At 48.4% G+C, this 18,503-nt stretch overlaps 1 protein-coding gene across 1 annotated transcript in view; it reads right to left on the reverse strand.

Moving 5' to 3' along the window:
* Positions 1-12,386, reverse strand: part of ADCK2 (aarF domain containing kinase 2) — a 38,168-nt gene extending 25,782 nt beyond the window's left edge. The window contains exons 1-2 of the mRNA XM_068278264.1: positions 11,240-12,386; positions 4,485-4,631 (exon numbers count right to left, since the gene is read on the reverse strand). Of these exons, the coding sequence (XP_068134365.1) occupies positions 4,485-4,631; positions 11,240-12,190 (1,098 nt within the window). The 5' untranslated portion in view covers positions 12,191-12,386. The remainder of the gene's footprint in view (positions 1-4,484; positions 4,632-11,239) is intronic.
* Between the last annotated feature and the right edge of the window lie 6,117 nt (positions 12,387-18,503).

Raw genomic sequence — 18,503 nt, forward strand, 5'->3', positions numbered from 1 at the left:
AAAAGCGCTTACACTATGCTTTCCAATGAATAGTTCTCATTGGGGCGTTCCGTTTCCTTGCCGCTGACAAAAGCGTTGCATGTACCATTTTCAGGGCGATTTGCCCTGAATAGAAGGTATAGGGAAATCTCAAAGCACTCGAAAAAGCGCTTTGTACAGCGATTTCCACAGTGTTTTAATGAATAAATACATTGGGCTTGATTCACTAAGACAAATAACATGCCTTATCAGAGTAGCATAGGGAGCGCTAAGGCTGCATTTCCACTTGTGCGGTGCGAATCGCCGCGGTAAAAATTCGCATGCGGATGCGAATTTCGCATGCGGGTGTATGCGAATTTTCATGCGAAGTCGCATGCGAATTCGCATGGATGACGATGTATGCGAATTTAACCATGGCAGTGCTGGTGTGCTTTTTCCATTGTTTCTATGGGAATTCGCATGAAAATTCGCATACCTAAACCGCATGCGAATTTCCTATTAAATGCATTGTATGCGATTCGCATAGCGGTATGCGAATTCTGATGGCTCTGCCATCCGAATTTTTTCTGCACAGAAAAACGCACAGGAATCCTGACAAGTGGAAACAGTCCCATTCACTTGTATTGCTATGCGAATTTGCATGCGAAAAACGCATGCGAATTCGCGATAGTGGAAATGAGCCCTAAGAACTTATGCCTGCTAACTGGCAATGACGAAAAGCTCCACTCCTCTTGCCCTGAGCGCCTGCGGGTCCTATCACTTTAAAGGACATTATCCTCGTACTTTGATTGGCCCAATAGGCTGCCTGTCACTTGACAGGAAACTTGACAAGCAGCCTATTGGGCCAATCAAAGTGCGGGGATAATGTCCTTTAAAGTGATTGGATCCGCAGGGGCTCAGGGGAGGACAAGTGTAGCTCTCATCATTGCCAATTAGCAGGCATAAGTTTGTAGTGCTCGCTATGGTACTCTGATAAGGCATGTTAACTCTGATAAGCCGTGTTAAGTCTGATAAGGCATGCATATTCTTAGTGAATCAAGCCCACTGTGTTTATTCCTTTCGGGGGCAAAATAATCAATTCCTCACTGACGTCAGGAAGTAATTTAAATAATTGCTCTGCTAAAAAAAAAACAAACAAACAAACAAAAAAAAAACGGTGATAGTGCGAACGCACCACAATGTGAACAAGGACTTATGCTGGGCATACAAGAGTCGACCCGGTGGCTCGATTAGCCGCCGGATCGATTTCCGCCGCGTCCCCGCGGGCGGCCGGATCGATTCCCGGTCATCCCCACGGGCACTCCTTATCTTCCGCTCGATTCCCCGCTATTATCCGCCCGCGGGGATCGAGCGGGGAATCGATCCGGCGGGTCATCGGACCTGTCGGAAATTATCAATCGAGCCATCAGCGGCTCGATTGATAAGGGGGAAACGAGCCGTGTATGCCCAGCATAAGTGAATGGGAGTTGCTCTCTCCAACTGACAAAAAAAACTGTCTAGCGAGCAGGGAAGCTGGCCAGCATCATTGTTTAAATCCTTTTTAGGGAACATCTTTATAAAGAATAAAAGCCTTGCTGAGAGTCCACTATGGAGAGATGGACTAGCCCAAAACCTGTCAGTAATGTCAGATTTCTACTACCTACTACATTGATACAATGGATAATGGACCAAAACGCACCAGATCTAAAAAGAAAAAAAAGAAAAAAAGATGGACCCCCAAAGAAGGAAAAAACCCGGCCCTGGATAAATACATAAACAAATTCAGACGCAGAATCTCTGACAGGATCCTGAGTAAAAGAAAGACACTGGCCCAGAACGTAACACCACAGGAGCGACAGGCCATCAGATCCCTTAAGGAGAATAAGGACATTATTATTAAACCAGCGGATAAAGGTGGTGCCATAGTCATAATGAACACCAGTGACTACATCCAGGAGGCACAAAGACAATTATCCAACACCGCTCACTATGCCAAATTACAGGGGGACCCCACAAAAGGCTACAGGATGGCACTTAATAGGATGGTTAACAGATTGCCTGCAAACATCAGACTACATGTAAGGACCCTTATCCCTGAAGAGCCCAGAACAGCCTGCTTTTACATGCTTCCCAAGATCCACAAAGAGGGAAACCCTGGCAGGCCCATAATCTCAGGGAGCGGAACTCTTACAGAGAACATCTCAGGGTGGCTGGAAAACATTTTGAAACCTCTTGTCTGTAAAAGACCCAGCTACTTACAGGATACCACCCACCTCCTGAACAAACTGTCAGCCATCGGCCCAGTACCTGAGGGAACCATACTGGCCACGATGGACGTGGAGTCCCTGTACACGAACATTCCCCATGATGATGGTATTGCGGCCTGCCGTAAATATCTTCAGGGTCAGGGCATACCTGTAAAGCCTATTACTGGACTGATCAAATTCATTCTCACTCATAATTATTTCACTTTTGGACAGGACCTCTCTTTACAGCAGATGGGCGTGGCAATGGGTTCGCGATTCGCTCCACAGTATGCAAATCTATTCATGGCCAAAATCGAAGAGGAATACCTCAATGCATGTGGCATAAAACCCTTGGCCTACTTCCGCTTCATTGATGATATTTTAATCATCTGGTCCGCAAGTGAGGATGATCTTCTCCAGTTCCACAGGAACTTCAATGCCTTCCATCCTACAATCAAATTGAAACTTACCTACTCTCACACAGAGATTAACTTTCTGGACACCACCATATACATCAGGGGTAACAACATACAAACCTCTGTGTATCGCAAACCTACAGACCGTCCCACATACCTAAGATATGACAGTTTTCATCCCAAGCACATTAAGAACTCTATAATTTACAGCCAAGCTATAAGGTACAACCGGATTTGTTCTGACAGGATGGACAGAGACAAGCACCTGGATCACCTTAAGAACACTTTCATTAAACAAGGTTACAGTCCTCCCATGGCTGAGGCCCAAATCAGGAAAGCCAGCAACATCCCCAGGACTGAACTCCTGAAATATAAGCAAAACCAGAAAGAGGAACGTGTCCCTTTGGTTGTCACCTACAACCCACACCTGGAAATCTTAAGGAGGATTGCTAAGGAACTTCATCCCATTTTACACAAGGATCACAGACTGAGAACGATATTCCCTAAACCTCCACTCTTGTCATATCGGCAACCACACAATCTAAAACAGATGATTGTCAGGAGCTCTTTGAATAGGCCTCAACAAAACGGAACATCACCCTGCCGACAAAAAATATGTGGGACCTGCAGACACATTTACTCCACTGACAGGGTAACGATACCAGGTTCACAACAGGAGTACAGAATACAAGGTAAATTTTCTTGTGGGTCCACCAATCTGGTATATCTGATCATGTGTGCTAAATGCCCCAATGTTATGTACGTGGGAGAAACTGGACAAACTCTGCGCAAACGTATGAATGGACACAGGCACACTATTAATGATACCAAATCTGGACTCCCAGTTGCTACACACTTTCGGTCCAACGGACACAGCATGGATGATCTTCGTGTCACTGCCCTGAAGGGCGGCTTCAAAACGTCAAATGACCGATTAATAGCAGAAACAAAATTTATAAATTGTTTCAAAGCTGTGCAGAAGGGTCTGAATAAGGACAACAACTTTCTATATTGGTATGAGATGGATGATATATGAACTGTCTCAGCCACCCTAGCTGAACTTGTGAACTAAGAATTTACGATACCTCTGGGTCAATCCTAATACCAGGTCTGGGAGCAATAAAGTAAACAAGGATCCTTATCTTACCCCATTTAGATGGTCTGTTTGTATTAAGGCATCTTAATGATGTATTTATGCTTGAAAAAAATATCTGTTTTTCCTTTTGATGTTGCATGTATATAAGCTGTCTGTACCACCAGCTTGCAAACTAACAGGATATAAACCTGACGAAGGCTGCAAGGCCGAAAGCTTGTTTATTCTTATTCATTTGTAGTTAGCCAATAAATGGTATCATCCTGATTTAAAACTTCTTGCTTTTACTGATGGCTAACACGGTACAATACCCTACTGCTACTACTACCTACTGTAAGTGACAGCAACATAGGAGAAAAGTAATTTATGGCTCATTTTACTCTGGAAAAAATCTACTTCTTATTTGTCTATGTTTGCAAATATTTTACATTTTATAATTTTTTTCGCCATAGTGCCCCTTTAAGTAAGTAATGGTGGCAGCATAAAAAACGTTATCCTTTTCCTCTCTACTAGGATGCCATGTCAACTTGGACTGACTTTTGCATAGTCAAGAGGTTAGTATTTACTAAACTGAAAGACCTATTGAAGTACTTTGCTGGAGAGCAAACGTAGAGGACGCATTTCTCTTGCGCAGACTGGCCGCAACTGACAGAACTAACGGGACCCGATACCGGAGCTGCAGGCAGCGGAGGACGGCGGTGTGGGAGCGATCTGTGCACATGGGGCTGGAGGATCTTTGGTTTCCATGAAATTCTAGTAGGCTCTGCTCACCTGCTGGGTCATGAGTTTCTCAAACTCCTCCACAATCTCCGTCAGGCTCAGCCAGCTGAATCCAGGTATGAGGCTAACAATCTGGCTCCAGGTCTTCATAAGAAGAAGGTCCATCTTAACTTGCTGGTGAAGTTTGGGGTGCAGAACCTGAATGAGACAACAAGGGAGAAAGCTGTTTATGCTAAAACTTATGGGGGGATGGGGGAAAAAACCTTCTTGAGGCAGGAGATCTGATTGAGCACCTGAACAGAAAAAGGTAACGTATGTGCAAAGAGAGCTTTGAGATGTGCCATCCACCAAACAGTGTGCTGGTGCCCTGGGTGCAAAGAGACATGTTTTGGATCATCTGTTATGCCAGGAAAACTCACTACTGGTTGCAAACAGAATAGATTTTTTTTTCCAGTGAAGGTGAAGTTCTTCTTAAAAGGGAACCTGAACTGAGAAGGATATGAAAGCTGCCATATTTATTTACTTTTAAACAATTCAAATTGCCTGTCTGTCCTCTGACTCTAATACGTTTATCCATAGACTCTGAACAAGCATGCAGATCAGGTGCTCTGACTGGGACTGTATCAGCTGCATGCTTGTTTCAGGTGTGTGATTTAGACACTACTGCAGCCAAAGATATCAGCAGGACTGCCAGGCAACTGGTATTGTTTAAAAAATAAATAAATAAATAGGGCAGCCTCCATATACCTTTCTCTTCAGGTTCCCTTTAAAGAGCATACTGCTCCAGAAATAGGTTGAAGGACACCTGAAGTGAGAGAGATATGGAGGCCGACATTTATTTCCTTTTAATGCAGATTGCCTGGCTGTCCTGCTGATCCAGCGCCTCTAATACTTTTAGCCATAGACAAGCATATGCTGATCACATGTCTATGACAAATCTGACAGGATTAGCTGCATGCTTGTTTCAGGTGTAGGATTTAAAGACAGTCTGAAGCCTTCTAAAATTCCTCTTTTTATTTAACATTTATCTTCTGCAATATCAGCACAGCTAAAATGCTGCATCCTCACTGCAGAACGATGTAATTAAACCCCCCAAATCCTTGGGGCAAAATACAGGGTTCACTTCCAGGTAGAGGCAGAGCTTAGGGCTGTAGTTCTGCCTCTACTCGCGTCAATCCCCGCCTCTCCCCGCCCCTCTGTCTTCTTTCACTGAGAGGGGCGGAGGAGAGGCGGAGATCAGCGTGGAGATTGACGCTAATGGAGGCAGAGCTACAGCGCTAAGCTCTGCCTCCCCCAGGCAGCAAAATCCACAATCTGGAAAGTCGTGGATTTTTGCCCCGGGATTTTGGGGGGGGGGGGGGGGGGGGGGGGGTTTAATGACGTTTTAGCTGTGCTGATATTGCTGAAGATAAATGGTAAATAAAAAGACGAATTTTAGAAGGCTTCAGACTCTCTTTAAACACTACTGCAGCCAATTAGATCCAGGCAAATTGTTTAAAAGGAAACAAGTATGGCAGCCTCCATATGCCTCTCACTTCAGGTTCCCTTTAACCTTCCTGGCGGTAAGCCCGAGCTGAGTTCGGGCTATGCCGCCGGAAGGCACCGCTCAGGCCCCGCTGGGCCGATTTGCATAATTTTTTTTTTGCTGCATGCAGCTAGCACTTTGCTAGCTGCGTGCAGTGCCCAATCGCCGCCGCTACCCGCCGATCCGCCGCGCCGCAGCCGCCCCCCCCCCAGACCCCGTGCGCTGCCTGGCCAATCAGTGCCAGGCAGCTCTATGGGGTGGATAGGAATCCCCTTTGACGTCACGACGTCGATGACGTCATCCCGCCCCGTCGCCATGGAGACGGGGGAAGCCCTCCAGGAGATCCCGTTCTTTGAACGGGATCTCCTGATCGCCGGCGGCGATTGGAGGGGCTGGGGGGATGCCGCTGAGCAGCGGCTATCATGTAGCGAGACTTTGTCTCGCTACATGAAAAAAAAAAAAAAATTTTTTAAAAAGATTTGCTGCCCCCTGGCGATTTTTTAGCAAACCGCCAGGAGGGTTAAAGGACAACTGAAGTGAGAAATATATGGAGGCTGCCATATTTATTTCCTTTTATACAATACTGGTTGCCTGGCAGTCCTGCTGGTGGTCTATTAGGATGCAATAGTGTCTGAATAACACCAGAAACAAGCATGAAGCTAATCTTGTCAGATCTGACAATAATGTCAGAATCACCTGATCAGCATATGCTTCTTCAGGGGCTATGGCTAAAAGTATTAGAGGCAGAGGATCAGCAGGACAGCCAGGCAACTGGTATTTTATAACAATATGGCAGCCTCCACATCCATCCTGCTTCAGTTGCCCTTTAAAGAGGATACTACTGTAGAAATTAGTTAAAGTGGACCTGTAGTCTCGAGGGACAAGAAGTTAGATACTTTCCTAGGTAGAGTGAAGCCTCTGGATAGTCTAGTGGCTTCCAATGTCCTACTTGACCCCGCCCTTGTGACGCTTAGACACTCGGAACAGATCCCATGTTCTCACAGCCTCAGTACCTTTCAAATGACGGCAGATTAAAAGGGAAGGTCCAAGCAAAATTAAAAAATGAGTTTCACTTACCTGGGGCTTCTACCAGCCCCCTGCAGTCATCCTGTGCCCTCGTAGTCACTCACTGCTGCTCCAGTCCCCCGCCTCCAGCTAGTTCTGCTTCTACCAGCCCCATGCAGCCATCCTGTGCCCTCGTAGTCACTCACTGCTGCTCCAGTCCCCCGCTGGCAGCCAGGGGTGCAGCTAAGGTTTTTGTGGCCCCAAGCGGACTGTAGCAAGAGGCCCTATCCTGCGGCGGCAAAAAATGGGTGTGGTTATCCCGCATAAATGGGCGTGGCCATGACATGTGGGTGGAGCAGGAGGGCGGATTGGGGCGGGGCTGTTTGCGGGGAAAAAAATGGATGTTGGGGTGATTGAGGCGCGCGTAGCGCGCCGAAAGATGGGCGCGGCCATGACATTGTATGGGTGAAGCTTAACCGTAGCACAGCAAATATAGCCAACTATGACCATTAAATAATAAATGCAGCAACAGTTACCCCGATTGGGGCGGGGCTGTTTGCGGGGAAAAAATGGATGTTGGGGTGATTGAGGCGCGCGTAGCGCGCCGAAAGATGGGCGCGGCCATGACATTGTATGGGTGAAGCTTAACCGTAGCACAGCAAATATAGCCAACTATGACCATTAAATAATAAATGCAGCAACAGTTACCCCAGACACCAGAAAATAAAAACGCAATTTGGGCCACATTTCAGCAGAAATCAAACGCAATTAGGGCACATTTTCAGCAGAAATCAAACGCAATTAGGGCACATTTTCAGCCGAAATCAAAAGCAATTAGGGCACAGTTCAGCAGAAATCAAACGCAATTAGGGTAACATTTTCAGCAGATATCAAACGCAATTAGGGCACAGTTCAGCAGAAATCAATCGCAATTAGGGCACAGTTCAGCAGAAATCAAACGCAATTAGGGCCACATTTTCAGCAGATATCAAACGCAATTAGGGCACAGTTCAGCAGAAATCAATCGCAATTAGGGCCACATTTTCAGCAGATATCAAACGCAATTAGGGCACAGTTCAGCAGATATCAATCGCAATTAGGGCCACATTTTCAGCAAATATCAAACGCAATTAGGGCACAGTTCAGCAGAAATCAATTGCAATTAGGGCCACATTTTCAGCAGATATCAAACGCAATTAGGGCACAGTTCAGCAGATATCAATCGCAATTAGGGCACATTTTCAGCAGATATCAAACGCATTTAGGGCACAGTTCAGCAGAAATCAATCGCAATTAGGGCCACATTTTCAGCAGATATCAAACGCAATTAGGGCACAGTTCAGCAGATATCAATCGCAATTAGGACCACATTTTCAGCAGATATCAAACGCATTTAGGGCACAGTTCAGCAGAAATCAATCACAATTAGGGCCACATTTTCAGCAGATATCAAACGCAATTAGGGCACAGTTCAGCAGATATCAATCGCAATTAGGACCACATTTTCAGCAGATATCAAACGCATTTAGGGCACAGTTCAGCAGAAATCAATCACAATTAGGGCCACATTTTCAGCAGATATCAAACGCAATTAGGGCACAGTTCAGCAGAAATCAATCGCAATTAGGGCTGCAAAAAGAAAAGAATTTACTCACCTGGCAGGCTGGCACTGGCAGAAGTCTTCTCTCCCCGTCTCCTCTCCCGGCCGGCTCCTCAGGCGCACAGTTCCCACGGAGCTCCCTCCCTGGCTTCCTCCTCCAATCTCCCGCGCTCGCGCGCTGATTCATGCAGGGCTACGGGAAGATGGCCACCCGAAGCCCTGTACTGGAGAGTACAGGGCGCCATCTTCCTGTAGCCCTGCTCTGCCAGTGCCAGCCCCGCGGGGCTGCGGGGAAAAAGTGACGTCACGCCGACGTCACGGAGCCGCCGAGGCCCCTAAGATCGTGAGGCCCCAAGCGACCGCTTGGTTCGCTTTATGCCTCGCGGCGCCCCTGCTGGCAGCTTGCCGACCTCGGAGGTCGGCGGGCCGCATTGTGTACATTTTCACGCATTCCCGCTAGTGCAGAAACATTAACACATACATTTTTACGCGTTAGTGGTTTAATGCGTAAATTTGTAATGTGTGTTAATGTTTCTGCACTAGCGGGAATGCGTAAAAATTTGCACAATGCGTCCCGCCGACCTCCCAGGTCGGCATGCTGCCAGTGGGGGACTGGAGCAGCAGCGAGTGACTACGAGGGCACAGGATGGCTGCATGGGGCTGGTAGAAGCCCCAGGTAAGTGAAACTCATTTTTTTATTTTGCTTGGACCTTCCTTTTAACACCATAAGCTTCGGTATGCAAAGTCATTATATGTAAGGGAAGGGAGAAGGCAATATGAGGCTTGTTAAATAAGGCATGTTATGGAGAGGATACAAATCATTTATTCCAGCATGCTAGCTTTTTGTGTCTTGATGAATTCCCCCAATATCAAGAAGCTCTACAAGATGCCCCTGCACCATGGATGGACGCACCAGGTTTAGTACATTTCCCCCCCTGATTTATACCCTCTAAATAAAAGTGCATTTTATGGCCAGGAGCATCTTTTAGTCCGAAAAATGCAGTAAATTAATTTAAACCTCCCTGGCGGTATGATTATATCCAGATTCTTTTTCCAAAAGTGGTGCAACTTTTTCACAAGCTTTCAGACCCTAAAAATCATACCGCCAGAGGCATAGCAATAGGGGGTGCAGAGGTAGAGCCAGAGGGGCCCCGAAGGGCCCTCCCTCAACTACAGTATTAGCTCTCTATTGGTCCAGTGCTCATCATAATCACGTCTATAGATGCTTTGAATAGTGGTAATCATTAACAAACTGTTTCCCATCCCCTTCTTGCACCTCTGACACTGTAGTTGACATTGGTAGGTTTTGGTGCACCGTATCAATTGTTATGTATAGAGTGCTTGGGGGGCCCCATTGTAAAACTTGCATCGGGGCCCACAGCTCCTTCGCTACGCCACTGCATACCGCTTGATAAATCTGCAGCAGCCCTGCACATCCCACACCTCTGATTGATCCAACTCAGGATTACTGCCCTAAGCTGTGGATTTCCGTCCCGAGCCTAAGGAGGTGGAAAATGTAAGCCAAAAATAAAAATGATTTTTAACTTATCCGGGGCTTCTTCCAGCCCCCCTGGACTCGTCCTGTGGCCACGACGTCCTCTTGGTCCCCTCCGGTCAGCATCACGACCCCCACAAAGCTGGGTGAGAGTCGGCAGCTACTGCGCATGTGCCACCTCAAGCTGCGAAATCCCTGAACGCGCTCCCATGTACAGGAGCATTCTGCGCATGTGCAGTATGCGAAAATCACTGCTACGCCTGCGCAGAATGCCCCCAATAATGAGAGCGCAATCAGGGTGCGCGCGGCTCGGGGCTGCGCCAGCTTTGCAGGGGTTGCCGCTGCTGGCCGGAGGGGACCAGGAGGATGCAGTGGGCACAGGACGATTCCAGGGGAGTGGAAGATGCCCCAGGTAAATTAAAATCATTTTTATTTTTGTATCTCCATCTCCCCATGGGGTATTCTCAGTATTTCCTTTATTCTTTACAAAAGCACTTCCTGCAAAGAATCTATACAAACATGTTGGCCAGCCTCCTTACTCATGTGCTCACTATGTTGGACTGTGCAATCGCCATTCAGTAAGGGCCCGTTTTCCACTAGCACGGAAACCGGGCCGAATCCACAGTTTCCCCGCAGGCAAACTCTGCCATAGGAAACAATGGCGCCGCCGGTGAATCACTTACCTTAGCGATTCGGCCCTCATTGCCATCAGTTTCCGTGCGGGAGGCTGCGAATCCCATAGCCGTGCATAGCATGGCTTATGGGATTCGTCAGCGTTCCTGCAGACGAGGATGTGCCGCCGCGCATCTCCCAGCCGCGCTGCACCAGTGGAAACGGGCCATAAGTGCTTTTACAAATAAAGAAAACCCTTAGAATCCCCTGCGAATAGATGGACTAGTCCAAACTCTACCTGTCAGATTTGTACTACTTACTGTAAGTGACAGCGACATAGGAAAAAGTCATTTATAGTACATTTTACTGTGGGACAAATGTACATCTTATATTTATGTGTTTAAAATGTTATGATTTTTTGCAATAGTGTTCTTTTAAATAGGCAAATCTGCGGATGCATCTTGACACAATGCAGATAAACAATGACCATAAAATGTAAATATTGATACCTAGAAATCCCATCATGGAAGATGAACATAATTGGTAATTGTGGTCACTCAGGGCCTTACTTTTACAGCCACAGGAATCAAGTGACGTGACTCCTCCTCAAAACCCTTTATAAGTGACAGTGATTGGCTGTCCCCATGGTGATACTCAGAGGCTTCTCCAATACTAGCTTTATCTTTCAGAGCAACATGACCCGTTTGCCTCCATTTCCGGAAACGGGCCAAAATACCACGAAGCCCGGCCACTTCCCACGCCTCGAATCCCGAGTCCCGCTCAGAGCCTCCTATCAGGGATTCATATTCCTTATTGTCGATGACAGACCGGTCCATATAGGCCTTGTAGACCTGAGCGACACATCCCGACCCAATGGGTTCCTGGCTGGGAAATCGGAATATTTGTCCGTAATTATTTCCAAACGACCTTTTCAAACAGAAGTCTGTGTAACCCCACGGGTGGGGGGCCACCTTAACGTGAAGCCTGGAAAACTTGGCACAAAACTCTTCTGAAAAGAGGTCCCTGCGAGTGCTAGCCCACTGGCCGAGTTTAATGCATGCCGGTCCTGAAGACTCTGTGGCCATCAGCAGAAGATTTAGCCAGAGGGCGTTGAGTCTAGTCGAAAAGAACGTCAAAGGGTAAGCTAACAACAACGGCCCAAATTTCAAGAAGAGAACGCAAGCGCGGACCCCTAAGCGAACAACAAAAGTGATCTTTTTGAGAAGGCTGTCCTGAGGTTTCTGGAGATCCAAAGAAGGTCTGGAGTCCAGCACCACCTGGGCTTGGACCTGCCTTGGGTGCAATCCCTGGCACGCCACTGTAGGTGGCACATATCTGATGCCCAGGCACATCAGTGAGATCCCTGCCATGCTCTTCATTCTGCTGTGCTTGAATAGGTGTCCCTGGAGGTGAACTGCAATGTTCTTCCACCTAGATACATTCCTGCAGTCCCTACAAAAATACACCCTGTTCCTGAAGAACAGAAGGCTACTTCTCAAATGCAAAGCCTGCTGTGACATTGTGGAGGGAGTGCAGACAGCTGTGCCTGCAGCAGGCTAGGCGGCGATCATTGAGGAATCAGGAAGGATCCCTCTGCACCTGTATCCATTGTCTCTGGTTATAGTCCTCCTGTGGAGGTGTCACGTGACCTGCAGTCCAGGAAGCATTCCGCGTTCTTGTCGGATAGAACGTTCGGAAGTGGGACGTTCTAAACGAAGTTACAATGTATCAGAATGGCAGCGTGTTAGTCACGCCCTCTTCCTGACGTCACTGGCTGTGTTAACCCTCACAGGGCTGCACTATTCACGTTATGCACGTTCACGTTAGGAATGCTGCCTCTGTCAGAGGAGTCGTATGCAAAACTGCTGCAATTACTCATTTTTATATAATGTACAAAAAAAACTGTCCGGGTTATAGTATTGTTTATAATGATAAATTATGATTCTGGAGGTGTGTTTACTGTAGCTATCAAGAGATGATTTGCATACTAAGCAGTGATGCATTGTGGGAAACCTCAGAGCTCACGCCAGCCTGAATAATCGCAAATACCTTCTGCTTTAAAGGGTTACGTAACCTTTTGGGCACGGCGTGTAGTAAATCCTACGCTGCACTTGTGGCTGTCTAAGGCTGATGCAGCATAGGATTTTTGCCACCTGCCATTTTCGCAAAGGACGCGATCGTGCTGTCATATGACCGCTTACATCTCCCCTCAGTGATTAGGAGCAATTGTGATTGGCTCCTGATCACGTGATCACTACGATTGCCGGTAGATTGTAGTGATCACTAACAGAGCAGCGGCGGTCTGAGGGGAAAAGAAGAAGAGGATCCACTCACCTTCCTGACGTTCCCCTGGCGATTGTCACTCCCCTCCGGTCTGGTCGGCAACCCTGCTCGCTGTGACGTAAGTGTTATGTCCCGGCTTGATGACGTCATCAAGCCGCGACCCGGAACTTAAAGCGGAACTGTAAATAGTTTTTAAACACAGTGTTTCACTTACCTGGGGCTTCTGCAAGCCCCCAGCAGCCGCCCTGTCCCGCGCCGCTTCTCGACGAGCCTCTATTCTCCCGCCGCCATTCGATTCTGTTCCTAGACTTCTGAGTCGATGCCAGCGCAGCTCTGGCCAAGCGTATCTTTTCTTTGCGTTCCCCTCTGCAATAGCAGGGGACGCGAAGAAAGGATACGCGTGCCCAGAGCCGCGCAGGCGCAGTGGCCCGGCGGCAAAACCGAAAGCAGCTAGCGGCCGGAGAACGCCGGCTCGGTGAGGACCGGCGTGGGACAGGATGGCTGCTGGGGGCTTGCAGAAGCCCCGGGTAAGTGAAACACTGTGTTTAAAAACTATTTACAGTTCCGCTTTAACGGCAGTGCGAGCAGGGATGCTGGCCAGAGTGGAGGGGGATACAGCTGCTCATCACTGGAGCCTCGGAGGTGAGTAAAGGCTGCTGGCAATACGGGGGACACCTGGCTACACAGGGGACATCTTGATAACTTATTTAATGACCTAACTTAGGACATTAAATAAGTTATCAAGGTAACCAGAGGCGATGTGCCTGGATTTATGTGTTTTTTTTTTCTTGTTAGGGACCCTTGTGGCCAGGGTTTTAATCTAGTGCACTCCTTCCTTCCCCGTCTGTTTTTTGTCAGCACGCACACAGCTTATGCTGGTGTATGTGCATGGTGCACATGGATACATAACGTTAGCTCCCTTGTGCGATTGGTAAGATGCACTGTCTGTCCCAGGAGAGGACATCGGGATGTGTGCTCCTAATCCCTAGATAGGTTTGATGCAATGAATGTTTGCATGTTTGCAATATGCATGTTACAGGGCTAGCGTTAGGACACCTACGTTTACTTGGGTACTTCTGCGCAGTGTAGGTGACTAAGCAAGAGACTGCATTCTTCTGTGAACTAAGACCCCGGCTTTTAACTTAGCTGTAGGGATAACAGTGGTGCCTGGATGAGTGAATCTGTGAATGCATTTGTTTGAACATTTGCATGCGAGTGTGCAAAGGGTTACTGATTTTTGCTAAGTGACTAAAGAGCCATACTTGCTTCGATACGCGTGAGCTGTCATGTGCTGTAGTCTGTACAATAAAGATTGGCCCTTTAAATGAGTCATCATGGCAAATCTATTAAAATGAGTGGTACTTACCGGGGGGCTTCCTCCAGCCCCAAGCTCCCAGGACCTCCCTCGCCGCAGCTCTGCCCGCAGCCGTTCCCCGGAGCTCCGACCCGGCCCCAGGCGAAGACGTCAGAGCGACCTGGAGGTTCTGTACTGCGCATGCGCGTTCGGCGCTGTCAATCACCACCACGTAGCCCGGAGCGGACTGTGCAGGCGCAGCTTCTGGAGGAAGCCACCGGTAAGTACACTCATTTTAATAGATTTGCCCTGATGACTCCTTTAAACTACTGAGTGTGGTGAAGCGGAGTTTTCCCTCTACTTAGGCCCCATTCACACTTAGAAGCGCAAAACGCCAACGATTTTTGCCAGCGTTTTGCGGGAGTGATTTTTCCTCAGTTTCACGCAGAAAAAAAATCGCTGGACAGTGCAGCGATCTCTCCGCAATTGCATTTAGCGCTTCTATAGCACTGAAAGGCGATTGCCGGGAAATCGTCTGAAAATGGTGCAGGCTAGGCGTTTGCGTTTCACGATTTTGTGCGATTTGTGGCGATTAGCGCAAATCGCCCAAGTAAGAACGGGCCCACATGGTTTTATTACACTATCGCTTGCAAAAGCGCTAGCGTTTGAGTGTTTTGCCGAACTCGCCGGCAAAATGCTCAAGTGTGGATGGGGCCTTACCCATTTGGAGCACAACAGGTAATAAATCACGCACCTGAAACAAGCATGCAGCTAATCTTGTCAGATTTGTCCTAGACATCTGATCTGCTGCATGCTTGTTCAGGGTCTATGGCTAAATGTATTAGAGGCACAGGATTAGCAGGACTGCCAGGCAATGTGCATTATTTGAAAGGAAACAAAAATACCAGCCTCCACATCCCTCTCACCTCAGGTTCCCTTTAACCACCTTAGCGGTATGTACGAGCTCAGCTCGTCCATTACCGCCGGAGGCTGCCGCTCAGGCCCTGCTGGGCCGATTTTGATAAAATAAAAAGCAGCACACGCAGCCGGCACTTTGCCAGCGTGTGCTACCTGATCGCCGGCGAAAGAGGGTCCCCCCAGCCGCCCGAGCCCTGCGCAGCCGCAGCTGGATCGGAGGCGGCTGACGTCAGGACGTCGGCTGACGTCCATGACGTCACTCCGCTCGTCGTCATGGCGACGAGGAAAGCCAAACAAGGAAGGCTGCTCATTGCAGCCTTCCTTGTTAATTCTGATCGCCGGAGGCGATCGGAATTACGCTTCAGGAGCGCCCTCTAGTGGGCTTTCATGCAGCCAACTTTCAGTTGGCTGCATGAAATAGTTTTTTTTTAATTTAAAAAAAACCCTCCCGCAGCCGCCCTGGCGATCTCAATAGAACGCCAGGGTAGTTAATGCCTTTCAGAACTATCACAATTTATGCATTGGTCCAAAACGATATTAAACATTCTACTTTACTGCTCCCAACAACAACTGAGAATGAGGCTTTAATTCACTAAGGGCAGTTCAGTAAAATAATTTTCCGCTTGCGGTAGAAGTTTGGTAATTTACTGAAAAAACATGCTTCAATTCACTAAGCCCTGCTCAGTACGTCTCAGCAGTTGAGGAGCAAGAATCAGACCTGGCTGGAAGCCACTACAAAACGCTGTCGCTAATCGCAATCGCTAGTGTTCTGTATGATCGGTTTGTATGCGATTTCATAAGCGATTTTGGTAGAGATTTTAAAAAGTGTAATCAATTTGAAAGCGATTGTGTAGCGATTAGCAATTTAACCACTTCCGGATTCTCGGAGCGTATATACACGCCCCTAAATCCTGAAGTGTATTCCATGGAAACGGCCGCTCGTATGAGCGGCCGTTCCATGTCAGTTCCCGGAGGGTGTCTCCGTGAACACCCTGCGAGCCGATCGGCGGCTCGCAGGGTAAATGTAAACACACGGGGAAGACCTTCCCCGGTGTTTACATGTATACGGCGCTGCTGCGCAGCAGCGCCGTAGAGGAGATCGGTGATCCCCGGCCTCTGATTGGCCGGGGATCACCGGCATCTGATAGGCTAAAGCCTATCCCATCAGGCGCAGGACGGAAATCCGTCCTGCGCCGCTCACAGGGGGAGGGAGAGGGAGGGAAGGGGAAGGAGGCCAGGAAGCGCTGCGGAGGGGGGCTTTGAAGAGCCCCCCCCCCCCGCAAGCGCAAGCAGCCGGCGGCGATCAGACCCCCCCAGCAGGACATCCCCCTAGTGGGGAAAAAAGGGGGGAAGTCTGATCGGCCTGGCTGCTAGCTGATCGGTGCTGCGGGCTGGAGAGCCCACGCAGCACCGATCAGCACAAAATAGCGTGGTAGGGAAGTGGTTAAATTCTGATTGAACCTTTCAATTAATTTTAATTTTTTTACAGTGTGCAGTAACTTCAAAACGCTAGCAACATCGCTCTGTGTCGGTTTTGACGAGGGATTATGCCAGCGTTTATAAACTTTACATTGCAGAAACGCCAATCGCTAAACGTTAAAATTGCTGCATGTCCTCCGTTTGCGATTTTGGTAATCGCAATCGTGGAATTTGGCCCATCCATTAACATTAGCTGAGCGTTTAGGGAAATCGCTAGCGGTTTGAATCGCTCCCTAAACACTCAGAAAATCGCTCTAGTGGGTTTGAGCCCTCAGTGAGTCTTTCCACAAGTGGTGAGCAGGAGTCTGAATTTTTTTGTCCAGTGCATCCCTGGCATCCCTTTAGATGTGTTGCAGCCACTAGAGGGAGCTCTTCTGTCTACCAGTATACAGATATGCACCTAAAGGGATAGAGAAAAGCATTTAAAAAGTCTTTTTCTTCTTCTCTGCAATTCTGAAGTCCCGCCCTCCAGTGTATCAGACTCAAATGGGGTGAGAAGCATGGCTGTGTGGTTCTCCCTATTGGCTGCCTGGCTCTCCCTATTGGCTGCCTGCTACATATGTCAGTGTTACCGCATGGAGAGTGTGAGTGACCGGCTGGTCAGAGCTGGAGGTAAATGCCAAACATTTTTGCTTCATTTACCGAATGCTTTAATCTTTATGAATTGCAATTTCTTGACATTTCTTGAGGTATTTACCACAAAAGTCGGTAATTTACCTCCACTAGTCGGTAATTTTACTTTTCAGTGCGGCCAGGGCCGGGCCGAGGCATAGGCTGGAGAGGCTCCAGCCTCAGGGCGCAGTGTAGGAGGGGGCGCACAATTCATTCAGCTGTCATTCCTAATTGTGTTTGAAGCAGAAAGAAATAAGAAAAGGGGTACATAGCAGTGACTGCAAGCCAGATAACTAGATATTAAGGTGTTGGGGAGGTTGTGGGCCCTGTGTCACCTCTTAGTCTAATAGCAATCAGTGTGTGACGGCTGGGGTGGCAGGGGTGGAGGGGCACACTTTGGTGTCTCAGCCTTGAGTGCTGGAGGACCTTGTCCCGCCTCTGAGTGCGGCAAATAGGTTTAGTGAATTAGGCCCGTTCACACTTGCGGTTTGCCATGCAAACGGACCGGATCCTGATCGGATCCTGATCGGATCGGAATCGTACGGTTTCGATCCGGATCCGATCCGGATCCGGTCCGTTTGTATCAGGCATGCATCAGGCTGCCATCCAGATCCGTGGGCAAAAAATAGCGAAATTTAAATAAAAAAATGTTGGGGTCAGCAGAAGGTGCACCTGGTGCACCTGTAGAATCAGGTCCTCCGCTGTAGGCCTCACCTCCACCTCCGACATTCTGCCAAACAGCTCCAGCACGTCTGTCACTGCTGCTCCACTCCAGACATGCTTGGCCCATGTGTCCCCATCCGAAATGGCCGCTTGGATACGCATAGGAAGTGGGGTAGAACGTCAGGTGTTTGTAGGCAGTGTGTTCTGTGCCTTCCGTTTCCCATTGGTTTCTGTGTTCCGGATGGTGCTGTCAGGCTCAGGTCCGGCTCCGGTCCAGGTGCGTGGGCCGGAGATCCGGACCCAAAAAATAGCGCATGTTGGAAAAATGTCCGGAGTCCGGATCCGGTCCGGCTCCGTACTGTACGGAACGGACACGTGTGAATGTCCGCATAGCCTTTGCATTGCTATGCGGAACGTACGTTCCGTTTGTACAGTATACGGTCCGGACCGGCCCGGCGAATCCGGACAGGGAACGCTAATGTGAACCGGGCCTAAGCATTTGGCAAGGTGATCGATAAAAATCATCTGTTTTCTGCATCACTGGATGCGGTAATACTTAGCAAGTTGAGGCTTGTTATGTGTTA

Source organism: Hyperolius riggenbachi, chromosome 3, assembly GCF_040937935.1.
Source record: "Hyperolius riggenbachi isolate aHypRig1 chromosome 3, aHypRig1.pri, whole genome shotgun sequence".
Lineage (NCBI taxonomy): Eukaryota > Metazoa > Chordata > Amphibia > Anura > Hyperoliidae > Hyperolius > Hyperolius riggenbachi.